General features: G+C 25.5%; 2 protein-coding genes across 2 annotated transcripts; one reads left to right on the forward strand and one right to left on the reverse strand.

Moving 5' to 3' along the window:
* The first annotated feature begins 1018 nt into the window (after window positions 1–1018).
* On the forward strand, window positions 1019–4916 carry LOC132918009 (acylphosphatase-2). Its single transcript, XM_060979059.1, has 3 exons — window positions 1019–1157; window positions 3390–3516; window positions 4469–4916. The coding sequence occupies exons 1-3, from the start codon at window positions 1091–1093 to the stop codon at window positions 4581–4583; spliced, it is 309 nt and encodes a 102-aa protein (XP_060835042.1). The 5' UTR covers window positions 1019–1090; the 3' UTR covers window positions 4584–4916.
* A 175-nt stretch (window positions 4917–5091) lies between these two features.
* LOC132918006 (WD repeat-containing protein 26) lies at window positions 5092–13964 on the reverse strand. The gene is made up of 13 exons (XM_060979054.1): window positions 13670–13964; window positions 13161–13507; window positions 11825–11924; window positions 11510–11569; window positions 9540–9676; window positions 9296–9430; window positions 9057–9176; window positions 8840–8978; window positions 8522–8782; window positions 8299–8444; window positions 8030–8238; window positions 7781–7972; window positions 5092–5216 (listed from the first exon to the last, which is right to left on the reverse strand). Exons 2-13 carry the CDS (start codon window positions 13346–13348, stop codon window positions 5176–5178), a joined length of 1728 nt encoding a protein of 575 aa, XP_060835037.1. The 5' UTR covers window positions 13349–13507; window positions 13670–13964; the 3' UTR covers window positions 5092–5175.
* Window positions 13965–15759: the final 1795 nt, after the last annotated feature.

A 15759-nucleotide genomic window follows, 5' to 3' on the forward strand; every position in this document is an offset into this window, starting at 1 on the left:
TATATTTCAAAACCAAAAACCGCAGTAGTTGAAGATCGAAGTATTTTTTTCTTATACAACAGTTGAACTTAGCCACAAAAATATTATAATAAACCGTTGTCAACAAATATAAAAAAAAAAATTAAGAATGTTAAAACAACCATAGATATTGTTACGTTAAAATTAATTAATATTATATTTAATGTTAATTAATCTTTAACTATTCATTAAATAAATAATAGGTAACTATAACTAATACTTTAATTTTTAGTTAGTTTATAGAAAATATTTGGCACGAACCAAAAAACTCGTTTCGAAAACAATCGTTTAAGAAATTGTCAATGAATTTATAATTTAATTTGGGTTTATTATTTTGGTTTAATGCCAAGAATATGTTTCAAGTAAATCCTTAAATCTATTTTAATTGTATGAATTATAAATCATAATATTGGTAAAAACATAATATATTGTGTGTATGTAAGTAGTATAGGTAGCGTTATTTCATAGTTGCAGTGTAGGTATGGATCATACTATGAGTTATGACACATATAAACATAGCTATGTATATTTATTAACAAGTTCCTTTTCCACATCACATGACTAATTTGGCTTTTGTTTTGTAATTTAAATTGATTTGTAAGTCCCTCTCTTAAAATCAAAAAAATTTGGCAAGTGTGAATCTCAATGTCTATACTCTTCACACACCCATTTATCAAGCATATTATATTAATTAAACAAGTGTTAATCAAGTCAAGTGGATCTAGAAAAAAAGACACTGATACATACATATACTAGGTATATTATTGTATAATATTATCTAATAACCCCTAACTTGCGGAATAATTATAGTCCCGTCTTCCGTATTACATATATAAGTTATATCTGTTTAATGTTCATATGTATATCTACTAACTATAGTAAATATACACATCATTTTTAGGCACTAAATTTAGGCGTATTGAGAAATTTTTGAGAGCTCAAGGTGAGTTGATAATTGACATGGTAAACATCTGTGTTGCTTAATATAGAACACTTATCAAAAATAGAAATCGCAAGAGAAAAAATATCGTGAAGAGGTTTGACAGACTTAGTTTGTGTTTTGGCATGCACCATGGCACTTCAAGAGTTAGGTCATTCATTCGTCTCGGTCGAGTTTGAAGTATTTGGAAAAGTACAAGGTAAATTATTTTCCCATACTTTTAATTCATTAATTTAATACATACCTAGGTAGTTAATGCATAATTTAAGCTTTACAAAAAATAGAAATACAAACGTGGTTCTAATATACTTTAAATAACAATCCGTTTTTAATTAGGTACATTAAATTGTTAAATGTTGGCATTTAATAAAACTTATTATATACGATCAGACAAATAATTATAAAATAATTTTATAGCTTTAATAGGTAAAAAAAAATCGGGTAATAATTACCTCATAATTAATGAATACGAAATTATATAAATATGTTATTTTACTTATCACTGAATGTGTAACTTAATCATTAAAAAAGAACAGTTTGGTGTGAATAAATATTTTTAAATTGTATTAATAGGTCATATGATTTTATTAACAATGGTCATGAATCATGATGCAACTTGCAAAAATAATTATACACTTATTATAACTTGTAAGTAGGTAATAACTTTAATAAAATAACACATATAAATTGTATACGTTTAATTATTATTTATTAATATTTCGTAGTTTCTACCGTCAGCAAAACTGTATTGTGCTCATTTAATTTAAATAATACTTAATTAATATTAAGGCAACAGTTACAAATACCATAAACAAATTGAGTGATTTACATAATTTATTTTCATTTGGCTAATACCTACTTAACTAAATATTAGTTTAAGATCGACAGTCAGGATCTTTTAACCCTAATTCGTCACTTTCGAAATTTCGCGGTTTTGTTGATATAAATTATATTTTATATAAACACTACCTATACTATTTTAGTATTTTGATTACACGAGAACATTGCACACAGTAACCTAAGTCCAGAACAGTAAGCAACTATTATTTTTCTGAAACTATTATTTTGGGAAGAAAATTTTAATACAGTATTAGACAATAGTGCTCCAAAATGCTCATAACCCCCATCTATGTAAAAGTAATCATGCACTGGTAGTCAGTAAGTACTTAAATATTTATAAGAAAGCTAAATTTTGAATATATACAGTAAAACCTCGATAAGACGGTACTTAGGTAAAACGGAAAATTTCTTTGGTACTTTTTTTCAAATTTCATTTATTTGAACCCCGTCAAAACGGAAACCCTGTTAACACAGAAAAATAACATGTCCCCAACGATTCCGTCTTATCGAGTTTTTACTGTAATATATTTTTTTAAAATTAAATTTTATAAGTATAGGTAATTAAAATATTTTTATTTTTAAAGATTTTTATAGATATTAGTGCTCTTCTGTGATGATATTTGAATGGAATTAATATGAAATATTCAATAATATGTTGGTTAGTTATTGTAAAATTGTTGAGAAAAAAATTGAAATAGATAATTTAAAATTAAATTCCATTACCCAATATTATTATTATTATTATATTATAATGGTTGTTCAAAGGCAATGAACAAACTTGAAACCATAATTGTTTCAAATTTATAATTATTACATTATATTATGCTTTATTTTGTGCCTCAATAATATACAAATTGTCAAAAAAAAAAAAAAAAGTTTAAACAAAAATTATATTAATTGGAATTTTAAACAATTCTCTACAAAATATATTCACAACAACAAATTTAAAAAATAATATGATTAGGTCTAACCTACTAAAATAAATTTATAATGAATATGAGAAACAAAAGACTAGAATCTAGAATAATATAAAAGGAAAAAAATTATTTATACTGTCTTATTATATTCTTGAGCTTATAAATAAACTTTATAACTATAAAATTAACGAACTGAAAGTATATGAAACATAAAAAAACAACAATGTATATTAGTTGGCACTTGATATTAGTGTTTCATATATATACTATTGCCAAATATCATTAGCCATTACTTATTGGTATAAGAACACATTTTAAAATATTTTAACTCATATGTTAGAAAAACTAAAATAATTAACATGAGGTGAAACCAATATTTTCTATATCACCTCAATTCAAAATTAATACTTTCTTCATATTTAATTAATCTAATAAAAATAAAACAGAAAACTTTCTACATAGTAGAAAATTACTTAAAGTATACTAAATAATACAAACTATATTCTACTTTTTTTAAAATTAAACTTATTCCTAATAAGGATAATTAATAATTATTCTAGAAAAATATATTTATATGCAATTTAATCCCAAATATTTCTAAGTTAATTATAAATGGTAATGTACTATAAGATAAGTTTAACATTTATGTTTATAATTATATTCATATTATTTAGGTGTTTACTTCACCAAATATTGCAGAGACCGAAGCACAGAACTCGATATTGTCGGGTGGGTAAAGAACAGTAAAAGAGGCACTATAATGGGTAAAATGCAAGGACCAAAATCAAATGTTGAAGTAATGTAAGTTACACTTTCATACTCTATAAATTTGACGTGTTAATATGAACATTAACACTGGGCACACATTATACACGCGCAGGACAATACCCACAATAAATATTTTTTAATAATTATAATTTTAATAATTATAATTTTTATCAAAGATCAGTTTAAATACAAAATGTTTACTTTCATATTGTTATTTCATGTTTTAATATCCAATTTATAACAAAATTAAACACTAAAAAAAATAAAAATGTGATCTTTAATTTTTTTTTTACATTCTAATAGAAATACTTATGAATAATTTTGTATTCAATTTTCAAGCCAAAAAAAAATCTATACATTTTAATTACACGTTTGTTGATTTTGATAAAAAATACTTGATTTTTTTTTACTTTTGACTCGCTCAGTACTATCAATCCAGCTAAATACAACTATCTACAAAAAAAAAAATTTCTTCAGATTCATTATTAAGAGTTTTCACTGTATTCTTAAAATTATGGTAATATTAAAGTTTTAAATGCATTTTAATTTTAAAAATTTTGATCATACGGCCTTGTAACTAGGCAATTAAAGGACCACAAAATTGAGTTTCCTTTTTTCTTGCTACCCGCGTGTCAAATTCTGTATTATTAATTTTATATTATATTTTACTACAATAATTTCTACACTTTACAGTGGTTTTTGTAAATTTCCACTTAACAGTGGTGTTTTTTGAATTATACAACATATTAAATAAATATAGAGGTATCTTTGGTAGATTCCAATAATGACTTTAAATAGGAGAAGAAAGGAGAATAGAAGATTCTAAGAAAACTCATTTTAGCTAGAAGTTATACATATTCTTAAAAATAAAATAATTTTTTAAATAAACATACCTATATTAAATCAGCAAACTTGTGTATGCAACTTGTATCATTTAGAAAAGTATATATAATATATATACACACAATATACTTAATTGTTACAGGATCGCATGGTTGTCTAATGAAGGAAGTCCTGGCAGTAAAATTGAGCGATGTGATCTGATGAACTTCGAATACTTGGCAAGGAAAGAGTTCAATGGATTTAGCATAAGATTTTAAACATCCTTAAGAAATAATATTTTATTTATGCAGATATTATAAGAAATAACCCTAAATTATTAATGTAAAAAAAAAGACATGCTCTCATATTGTTAAAGTTTTTATACATAATTTATTATTTTTAAAAGTCGATACTAGCTCGAAAGGCAAATACATAATACATAATATTTTATATATGTAAATCAAATCACTTATATATTATAATGTATTAGAAAAATGATTAAAGTAAACTATTGGTATAACAAACTATTTAAATAATATATAATAAGTATTGTAAATACACATCTTAAACTCTAGGAATTTTGCAATTAAAAAATATTTACAAATTTTTAATTTTGCTATTTTATTATACTTTATTTATTATATTCATACACACTATATAAGTAACTCTAAGCAGCCGTTTTTATTTAGAATTATGTTCTATAAACTTGTATTTGAAGTAAATGAACATGAAGAAAACAATAGTTAAATAATATATAATATGTATATATGTATAAAAAAAAAAGACTTTTAAATTATAAAGTTTATTAATGGCAAAACAAAATTTACTATACAATATTTGTTTTCAAATAGTCTCAATAAATTTTTTTTTTTACATATGTTTGGAAGGTGACCCAGAATCGCTGTTTATATCTGCGTAAAAAAAAAAATGTATACATTTTAAAATAGGTTTCATAAAGTGATTTAGTGTGAGAAAATATAAATTCAAATATTCTTTGAAAATGAACAATATATTTTTTGTTGATCTATTTAATTTATATTAATGAGGAAAACTAAATTATAATTCACAATATTTTCTACTATGTAAAAATGATGAAATGTGTTCATGTTAAATGCTTACTTTAGTCTATTAAACATGAATATTATATTATCTTAAATACAATAAATTATTATTAACAATACAAATAAATGAATAAGTTCATTAAGAAAATATTTATCAATAATAATGAATTTTCAGATATGATTTTATAATATAATGGTTAATTATTAATCTATAGTTAATTATTAATAGTTGATAATCACAATATATTTAGTAAAATAACATTATATAAGTTTATATCAGTAATTAATAACTAAATACTTATCATAATATGTCACATACAAAATATTGTGTAATATGGCTGTTAACTATAAAAAATTATTTATCTATTATAATACAGTGAATTCTATTTATATCATGATTTTTAAGAATAAATGTGAATGTTGAATATATCATAAATTTAATTAAAAAAATATCTTTAAATAATAAATAAGTATTACTATATCTAAAGTTCTATTTGAATAGCACAGACACACATTGACTAAACCCTAACTTCTAAAAAAGTTCTCAGACTGGATTAATTGGGCTGAAGAAACCAATATAAACTTTAATTAATAAGGCCTTAAGGCCTAAATAGACAAATGCAATTTACCAATTATTAGTCTATTCATAAAAGTATATACTATACTGCCTTTTTGAGATATTATATTCTCACACATTTTAAGATAAGGAATATATTATAATAAATGATTTGTGACTTTAATAAATGTGTAGGTTTCATAATAAGTAGATGATAAATATATTTTTGACAGAAACTGTTTTGATTAAGTTCATGTTGCAACTATAAATGATACCTGACTTTTGAATTGAAAAATGGTTGTCGGTAAGCACCGAGGGCCTAATATTACATATATAAATGCAAGAAATAAAATAGAAACAATGTCACAAGTGGTTTTATGCATAGATACCAATTAAACAAGCCAGAATTTAACCCTACTCTAGTAGCTTGGTACTGTATAGTTACTGTAGTTAACAAAATGTTTAATTATTCTATAAATGTTTAGAATACTAAAATTGAATCCTTAAAATTAAATAGTAATAGTAATAAATCATTTAAATTCAATAAACTAAAACTTAAATTTCATATTGAACAATTTTAAATTAAAATGCATTATTTGTATTCAGTTCATTACATATGCAAAGAGCATTATTTCTTTATTTAGTATATAGATTTAATTTTAAATTATTTATACATTACCAAGTGAATTAATAAAAATAGGATGCAAAATAAAAAAGTTTAAATATAATATGAAACATACAGGTACAGTGTGATTTTTTTAATCATAAAACTGCAATTATTATTATAACTTAAATTAATTTTTTTATGGTTTTTATATATTACTAATTAATAATTATGGAATCGTTTGAAAATTGTATTAACAACATATTAAATTGTTAAAACATATTTTTAAAAGGTTTTCATTTTTTTAAATGGCATCATCTTTTATTTTATTTAAAAATAATATATATCCATATTAATTAAATAGTAAAAAAATTTCTTAATTTTTAAACATTTAAAGTTAAGTAGACACATTTGTTGTACCTGTCTTACAAGTGTACAACATTGTAAATTTGAATTCGGCAAAAACAATTTTGTTATTAAGTTTTATCAATATTAAAATTAGTGAACCCCAATAATAATAATTAAGGTTAAGATCATAATATTTTAATTATTAAGTGAGGTATGAGCATTTTTATACTAGAATATTTTATATACTATATAACTTGCTTAAACATGGAAGTTTCAACAAAAAAACCAATGTATAAACACAAATAATATTCTCAACTTTATTTATTTAAATTTAATAACTGGATGAGCATAATATCTAAAGTTTGAATATATTAATGTATATTTAAAATTTAAAAATAGGTCAACCCATTCCAATAATAAAACTAATAACACATCAGGTTCTACAGAACAAAAATGTTCTATTATGTTTGTTTTTAAGACTAAAACAACACATGTGAAATTGTATATCAAAATTCCAAGGCATATCTGTCACTAACCTACATTTTTATAAATAAATTCTTAAATTAATAAATAATAAACTATAATTCAATATTTCTTATTCATAAAGCAATAACTTATAACTTTCTGAAAAATATTCTGTTTCTGAACATGGAAATATAAGTTAATAGTTATTTTAAATATCACAAGTTGATACCACTTTATAATACCTATAATACTGGATTGTAAAATTGTATGTAGCAAAATTTTTACTAAAAAATTTTTTAAAAACATCTAAATATTAATTATATTGTTTAGTCAATGATAAAATAATCACCCTGCATATATTGTTGACTAATTTAATAATTAAATTATTTTTAATGAGTCATTATATTTAATTACGAAGTAAATCATCAATATAAAACTTACCACTTTTGTTAGATTTTTGTTTACGGTATTTAGCAGCAGGACCCCAAATACGAACAGTACAATCATCCGAAACCGATGCAAGCATTTGATGATAAACAGGGTTCCAACTAACACATGTAACTGCTCTTGTATGACCGTTTAATGTTGTTATTGGTAGTTCATTCTTAATGTGCCACAAATATACTTTGTTATCTATAACAAAACAAATATTTTTATCATATACAAATTGTATTTTATAAAGTGACAAACCTTCACTTCCACTAGCAATAAAATCATGATCAACACCACCAAAACAACTATGTATTGAAAAATGGCCCTGTGTAACTCCTTGAAATTTTCTTACTAAACACTTATCTTGGAGATCCCATAAATGAACACCTTGTGTTACAACATTTAGAAGTGCAAGACGATCAGTTTTATTAACTGTGAATGACATTATAGGATGTTCTTCTTGTATTCTATTTAAACATGAACCATATTTAGACAAACATATAAAATGCATTTTTTGCTTTACTTACAAATTTTGATCACTTAGTTCATCAAAATTGTATGAGCGAATTCGATGACGTGTGTCTGCTGCCAACACAGTTTTTCCATCAGATCGACACCAAAGACAATTTACACGAACACCTTCCCATGAATCTAATACAGAACCTTCTAAATCCTACAATTGATTTATAATTGAATTAAAATTACTATGAAAGCACTATATAAGTTAACATTATTTATGTATTTATTTACACATTGATAAAATTGTCCTCGGATTCCCCCACATACAAATTTTTGGCCATCTTTGTGCCAAGAACAGGCAGTTAATGAATCGTCTGATGAATGTGAGAGTTTTAACCTCAAAACACCAGTACTGACATTCCACACCCATAAGTCAGGACAGTCTTCTGGCCCACAAGCCATGAGAAGTTCGCCATCTGGAGACCATGAAAGGTAGCTAACTCCATATGAATGGCCATCTAAAGTGATTGATTGTTCTACAGTTAATGTTTCCTGTAACAAATAATATTGTGAAGATATTACAAGCAAGAAATTATTTTTAAAACATACTGGATCAACGTCATATATTATAATGGATGCATCTTTTGAGCCAGTTGCTAATTTTTTTCCATTAGGTGAAAACCGACAAAACCATACTTCATCACAATGTTCAGTTAGTATTTGGACGGTTTCATATGGAATTTGTTCTCTGCAATCAGAATAATTTATTTTTTTACATAAATATTTCATTATAATATTATCTTAAAACACGAATGACTTGACTTACAATGAACACTTATGGTCAGTAAGTAAGGAAACTGTTTCAATGGGACCATCTAACTTTGTATTATGGAGTAAACATTGCTTTCTCTGCAGTTCTACTGCCTGAGTCAATAAAATATGTAACCTAAAACAAGTATACAATTATTTAATTAAATAATAATAAAAAAAATTTATTGCAATACAACATGTACACAATTAATAATAAAATCATAAAATATATTATTGAAGTATATAATTATTTACCTTTTGGGTGGTAGCATAATATGTGGGGGTAAAAATTGTTGAATCATATCCATTAGTAGAGTTCTAGATTTATGTCCTTTTCCCTCCCAATTTGCTCGTTTCATTAACTCATCTCGTCCACTACACATCATATAGCTAAAACAATATAAAATAATTAATAAAACACAATAAAATCATAAAATATATAATTATTCAAAGAATGATCCAATTATGATCCAATTGTTATTTATTAAATAAGCCAAACCTGCTGAGAATATGAACTTTGTCAATATTGTGTTGCAAAGGTGTCAACTCATTACGCAACACATGTAATGCGTCCAAAACTTTACCATCCTCTAAATATTCCAAATACTTTTGTTCACATATTAAAAATTTCATATCCTTAAAAAAAAAATAGTAGTAATATTATTAAAATGAAAACTATAGGCAATACTCAGAAATATACAGTGAAACCTCCCTTAATGGACACCTCTAAGTAGCAGACATTTTTTGGGGAATAGGGAAAATTTCAGTACTTTTCTATAGGAAAACCTCTAAATACCGGACACTAAATAATGGACACTTTTATGGCATTTTAACTTTTGATTTTAATAATTTCTATCAAAATGACTTCGCGTCAAAATACGAAACAATCTAAAATAACTGATTTTTTTAATATAAGTTAGTTTTAATTTTTATATTATCAATTCTTTGGCACACGTGTCGTATGCTATCTACGAACAAATTTTTGGTCTCGTATGTTATCTACAAGTAATTACGTTATCTACTGCGTAGTTCTTAGTCTATATTGACGGTATTGACGATTATATAGGTATAAAGGTGTAGGATTCTACAATTCTAATAATGGACATTTAGTATTTCAGAATTTAGTATATGTTAGTTGCTCGCCGCGATCAAACATCGTAATTGTGTGTTTTTTTGTTAATTATAAATTTATTGTTTTATAAAATGAGTACTTTGGGTGAATTATATAGAAAAATTATTTTTAATGACGAAACTTGTATACAATTTTTAAAAGATTGTGAATTATTACCTAATACAAAATTGTGTACCAAATTAAATTCTATTGGTGAACAATGTGGTAGTGAAATTAAAGAAACTTTTAAAAAAAGCCAGAAATGTGATTTAAACAGAGATGTTATTGTAACAAAATATTTACGACATCGTTTTTTTATAGTTGATAAAAGAGATTGTGAAACATTGCTTCCTATAATTATCCAAGAAATAGAACCTGAAACAACAATTTATTCAGATGAATGGCGAGCTTACAGTACTCTTAAAAATCATGGTTTTCTTCACTAAACAGTTAATCATAGTAAAAACTTTATAGATTCATGTACAGGTGCTCAAACATAGACTATTGAATGTTTATGGAAACACATGAAAGTGAAGTATGGAATTAGAGATCGTAAAGCTACCAATCTTCTTGAAAACAACTGCAAGAAGAATGGTCCGTCAATCAAAAATTATATTTTTGAATGTTTTTTACAAGATATAAAAAAAACATTTTTGTAAGAAATTAAAGAAATATGAACAACTGTTAACAAACAGGCTATTTAAAATGGGACAACTGTCAACCAGCAGGCTATTGAGCAGGTTAGTAACGCAAGTTTGTAGATTTGTATATATGGTTTTTTTGGTAGATAGCATAGGACATGTGTACATAGATTTGTGTAGATATCATTTTTTTGGTAGATAGCATACGGACACGTGTGCCAATTCTTTTTATCTTTTTACCTTTGCATTTTTAAAAATACATAAAAATTAATTAAATGTATTATGTATACTTATGTATATATCAGTGATTTTCAACCGGTGTGCCGCGAGTGCTATTGAAGTGTACTGTGGGAAATCTATTAATAGTTTTATTTAAGTATTTATTTGTATATATTGGTATATATGTGTCGCGAAAATTTTGTAAGAGATTAAATGTGCCACATGGTTAGAAAGGTTGAAAACTACTGGTATATATGTATAAATAACTTAAAAAAATAAATCAATATTTTATTTCTATAATATTATATTTCTCCCTCTACAAAATTGGACACCCCTAAATAGCGGACAAAATTTCAGCGGCAGAGGGTGTCGGTTTTATTTAGAGGTTTCACTGTACTTACTATTTTAATAACACAAAAATATTATAAATATATTGAATATAAAATGTATTTTCTTTGAATTAAAAATAAATGCTGGAAGTATAAAAAAAATACTCACTGAAAAATATTGACATGAATTCCCTACCAAAGCTTGAAGTTCGTTCAGATCTGCACTAACCTAAAATGTTATAATTATTGTTATTTAAGAAATAATGTTAACTTTAATGAAACAAAATAAAGGTGGTATCAATTAATATTTTCTAATTTAATTTAAAATTGTGTTTCTTTTTTTTTAACTTGTAATGATTAAGATAAATATAAAATATTAATTCCATATTTTTAAAGCATTATATAGATACCTATTTATTTTAAGTAAATAAAAAGTTTTCAACTAAAATAATTGTACTAGTTAATAATTAATATTAATTCATACCTTGTGCCATTCACCATCCATTACATGATGGCGAAATTGAGTGGCAGCAGGATGTTCCAAACAACATCCAGATTCTTGCATTAACACTTCTGCAGTTTGACTAAAATTTAAATTTAAAAAAAACTATAATTAACAAAATACATATTTTTTTTATATATTTATTTGATATGCTAACTTATTATCAAATTGGGATTAATTTATGTTGCAACTGTAGCTAATACAACCATATTTGCCACCAGTAACAACCCTACAATCACCAGCCAATAAATCCAAACCGTAGTTCATTTTCATATAACTTGGTTTAACAAGACTATCTTAAAATTAAGTATCAGAATCTTATGATGGTCAAAACACCTATGTTACTCATCATAGACGCAATTTGAGTTTTAAATTTGAAGTGGGGTGATTATAATTTTCATTTATGTACTGTGTGTATGCTCCCTGAGATATACAAATCATTTTGGGGGGGGGGCTATGATTGATTTTAAGGGGGCTTAGTCCGCCTCTCAAATTGCGCTTATGGTACTCACCACGAGCATTAATACAATTAACTAAACAACAAATGTATCTGATAATAACATAATTATGGCTTAAAATCAACATATCAAATGAATAACTCATTATTATATTAGTCTTTTGTGTCCTAAACTTCAAGTCAACCAAATAATCTTCACCTACAACCTCAAATCAAGATTTTTAATTGATATATGTAAGTACTTTGGAATATAACAAATAAACTATTTCACAATGATCTCCAATTTAAATTATAAACAAAACAGCTATCACAATTTATAAAAGATATGGTCAACTAAAATCAATACAAATCTCCTCACCTCCTACTAGCTACGTACAGTTTAACTAAATGTCTCAAATGCAGCTGATGAAGAGACCTACTTAACAACCAAAATTTAAAACTCAAATATAAAATTGTATAATAATTTAACTTTATAAAGGAAACCCTACTGAGTCTTCCTACAAGTTATGCAATATATACTAAACTGTCCTTCTATTGACAGTATGTATTATAAAATAAGATAGTATTATAAATTGTCTTAATATAGCGATGTTTGCATTACTGCTTATTAGTAATATTAACTGTCCATTTTCTGAAATTAAAGACTAAAATAAACTGTAGATACCTTCTACCTATTTTTTATAATGGGCCAGTGATTTTTCTCATTTTATTTTATGAAACTATAGAAACTTTATAGAAACTACAGGTTAATTTTGTTTATTACCTATACGGTCTTAAGTTAATAATTTAAACAAAATTTAAATATCGCAATATAGTATAAGTTATTTTTCAAATAATTAGAAATGTCTAAATAACACTTACTTAAGCCCGATAAGCTTTAAATGTTGACCTATTAGACGAACGATCTCCTGGCTTGACTTGCCCTTAATATTACAGCTATTACTTTGTTCCTGACCATCTCCATTGGCTGATCCATTAACGGTGGAACTGGATGATGGCTGATCCACCGATCCATTGTGTTGCAAACACCCATTGGTTGGCTGCAACATGGTCTCTTCCGTATCCAAGTGCCTTTTCTTACGCGGTGGTGGAACAAGCCCACCGTCATCAGAATCGCCACTCGAGGCCAGTCTTGCTACGCGATGGCAAGATTTAAACGCTTTTCCCTCCTCTACGATAATCTATTATTGGACTACGACACATCAAATCTAAAATAATGAATGCATCGATAAACATAATATTATATTATGTATTCTTGTTTCTTTTTTTTTATTTATTGCATTTTTACCCTCAACAGCTGTGCGAGATAAACATTAAACACACACATACGCGCGCGCGCAAACGTACACGCTAGTACGCTACACACATACCTTTGTTTTGGATTTCTTCGTCCTTGAAATCGTCGTATCACTAGGGTAACTATAATCTACAGTAACAAGTCCGAAATATAATATAAGTGAATAAAACTTAAAAGCCTTAAATGTAGACGAATATGGCTACAAAAATACCTTTAAACTGTTAATTATAATAATTGGAGCTTTGAAGATGCATCATGCACTATACCTGAATTTATTATTATTATATTAATTTATTTTGGTTTTTCTTTTTTTTTTACGCAACAAAATTGAATATCAGATGACGGCAGACGGACCATAACAAGTCGTTAAGGAGAAAATAATATTTTATCATGAGAAATGATATGATGATATTTTATTATACACTGATGAACGATTTACTTAACCTCAAAATTTTTCTAATATTATTATCATCGACTAGTGACTACGGAGTAAAAGCTAATGTCACCAATAAAGCACTGTAGAACCACTATTCACTTATTCAGTGAGGCAGTGAACGTGTTATATTTGGTGATATACATTTAAACCACACAATAATAAACTAATAATATATAGAGAAGCTATACCGTATACTATACTACATACTGATTTAAACACTGTTAATATTTAATTTCATAAGATTTATAAACTATTTTTACATATTAAGTTAACCAGTCAGTCCAGTCTCCAGTCTAAACTTTAACATCTTTGTAAAACACTATTTATATTTTATATTTATTACTTGAATAATTGATTACCTTTCCTATTACTTTTTTACCGGGACTTGTAGCCTGTAAGCAGCTAGTGAACACCAGGATTGAGCTACACCAGCCCTCGGTTTTTCCCTATCAATCCGTAATAATTTTATATTATACACAACTAATTATTTATACATTTAAAATAAACGAAAGTCTAAACATCTTGTAAATTACTATTTTTATTTATTTTCTCAAATATTAAAACATGAGTTAAGTTTTAATAACAAAATATATTACCTTTAAGAAGTTTTCTTCATAATGGTTTATTACTAGTCATTTTTCATATTAATATTCGTATTATAAAGAATATAATTTGTGGTTTTTCGGTAGAATATCCGTACATGCCAAACAATCCAATATTTGGCTAATTGTTATTCTAGAGGTGCCTAGTGAGGAAGAATTAAAGACATTTTTAAATGATCAATTACCCGAAAACAGGCAAAACAGCAATTAAATAATTGTTAATAATAACCTAATATAAATACTGTTACGTCCTGACTCGTCGATTCATGCATGAACGCAGGAATAAAAACGTGATGTTTAAAGTATACCTACAGTGCAATTTTTAAAGGAATTTTTACTAGGTGACAAAAAAATAAATGGTCAATTATAGTATTGTAGATTTGTAGAATTATTTCATGCTCACCCAGTCTTTACAAATAAAGTCAACTATATAAGCGACAAAATGTTTTCTTTTGTGTCGCCTTATTTACTAGTTTAAAAATGTATAACATAGTTTTTATTTAACATTTACTTAAAATAGTTAAAATATAAAAATACAATATTAAAATATAAGGTGATGAACTGTGTTACAACCTGCCTTTGAGTTTTAAACATCTAAGATGTAGGTACTGAGCTACCTAACCGTTTGCGATCAGAGGTAGTGAGATCTACGGAACTAGTAGATAGTCTCCCTTTTATGAATTCCGGAAAAAAGAACAATTTTTAAAAATATTATTATATTAAGTATATTAAATGATTATGAAAATTGAAAAATGATTACTTACTACATAGGTACATATTTACATGATGTCATGATCCGTATGCATACACATAGAAATTGTCTACATTGAACTCTTTAAAAACGGTGGTGTTAAATGTATAATATTTAATATAATTTTTAAAAATATTAAAATATAAAAATATATTTCTTTTAAAAAATATTGTTTTCTTATTGCATACAATTATGTGAAAAAATATAAAAATATATATCTTTCATTCTTCGTCTTTACTCTTTATATAGGTTACCTAGTATATTTGTATATATATATTTTTTTTTTTATTAGAAAAGAAAATGTACAATCTGTAAATATATTAACAATAAGTAATTATGATGGTTTTTATGTACAAGGCTTGATGACGTGAATG

This window comes from Rhopalosiphum padi, chromosome 1 (genome assembly GCF_020882245.1).
Source record: "Rhopalosiphum padi isolate XX-2018 chromosome 1, ASM2088224v1, whole genome shotgun sequence".
Lineage (NCBI taxonomy): Eukaryota > Metazoa > Arthropoda > Insecta > Hemiptera > Aphididae > Rhopalosiphum > Rhopalosiphum padi.

Coding starts and splice junctions, on each gene's coding strand:
- LOC132918009 (XM_060979059.1), top strand. CDS start 1,091: ATGGCACTTCAAGAGTTAGGTCATTCATTCGTCTCGGTCGAGTTTGAA. Junction 1,158..3,389: donor AGTATTTGGAAAAGTACAAG/GTAAATTATTTT, acceptor CATATTATTTAG/GTGTTTACTTCACCAAATAT. Junction 3,517..4,468: donor AAATCAAATGTTGAAGTAAT/GTAAGTTACACT, acceptor TAATTGTTACAG/GATCGCATGGTTGTCTAATG.
- LOC132918006 (XM_060979054.1), bottom strand. CDS start 13,348: ATGTTGCAGCCAACCAATGGGTGTTTGCAACACAATGGATCGGTGGAT. Junction 11,925..13,160: donor TTAAAGCTTATCGGGCTTAA/GTAAGTGTTATT, acceptor TTTAAATTTTAG/TCAAACTGCAGAAGTGTTAA. Junction 8,979..9,056: donor ACTGACCATAAGTGTTCATT/GTAAGTCAAGTC, acceptor TTCTGATTGCAG/AGAACAAATTCCATATGAAA.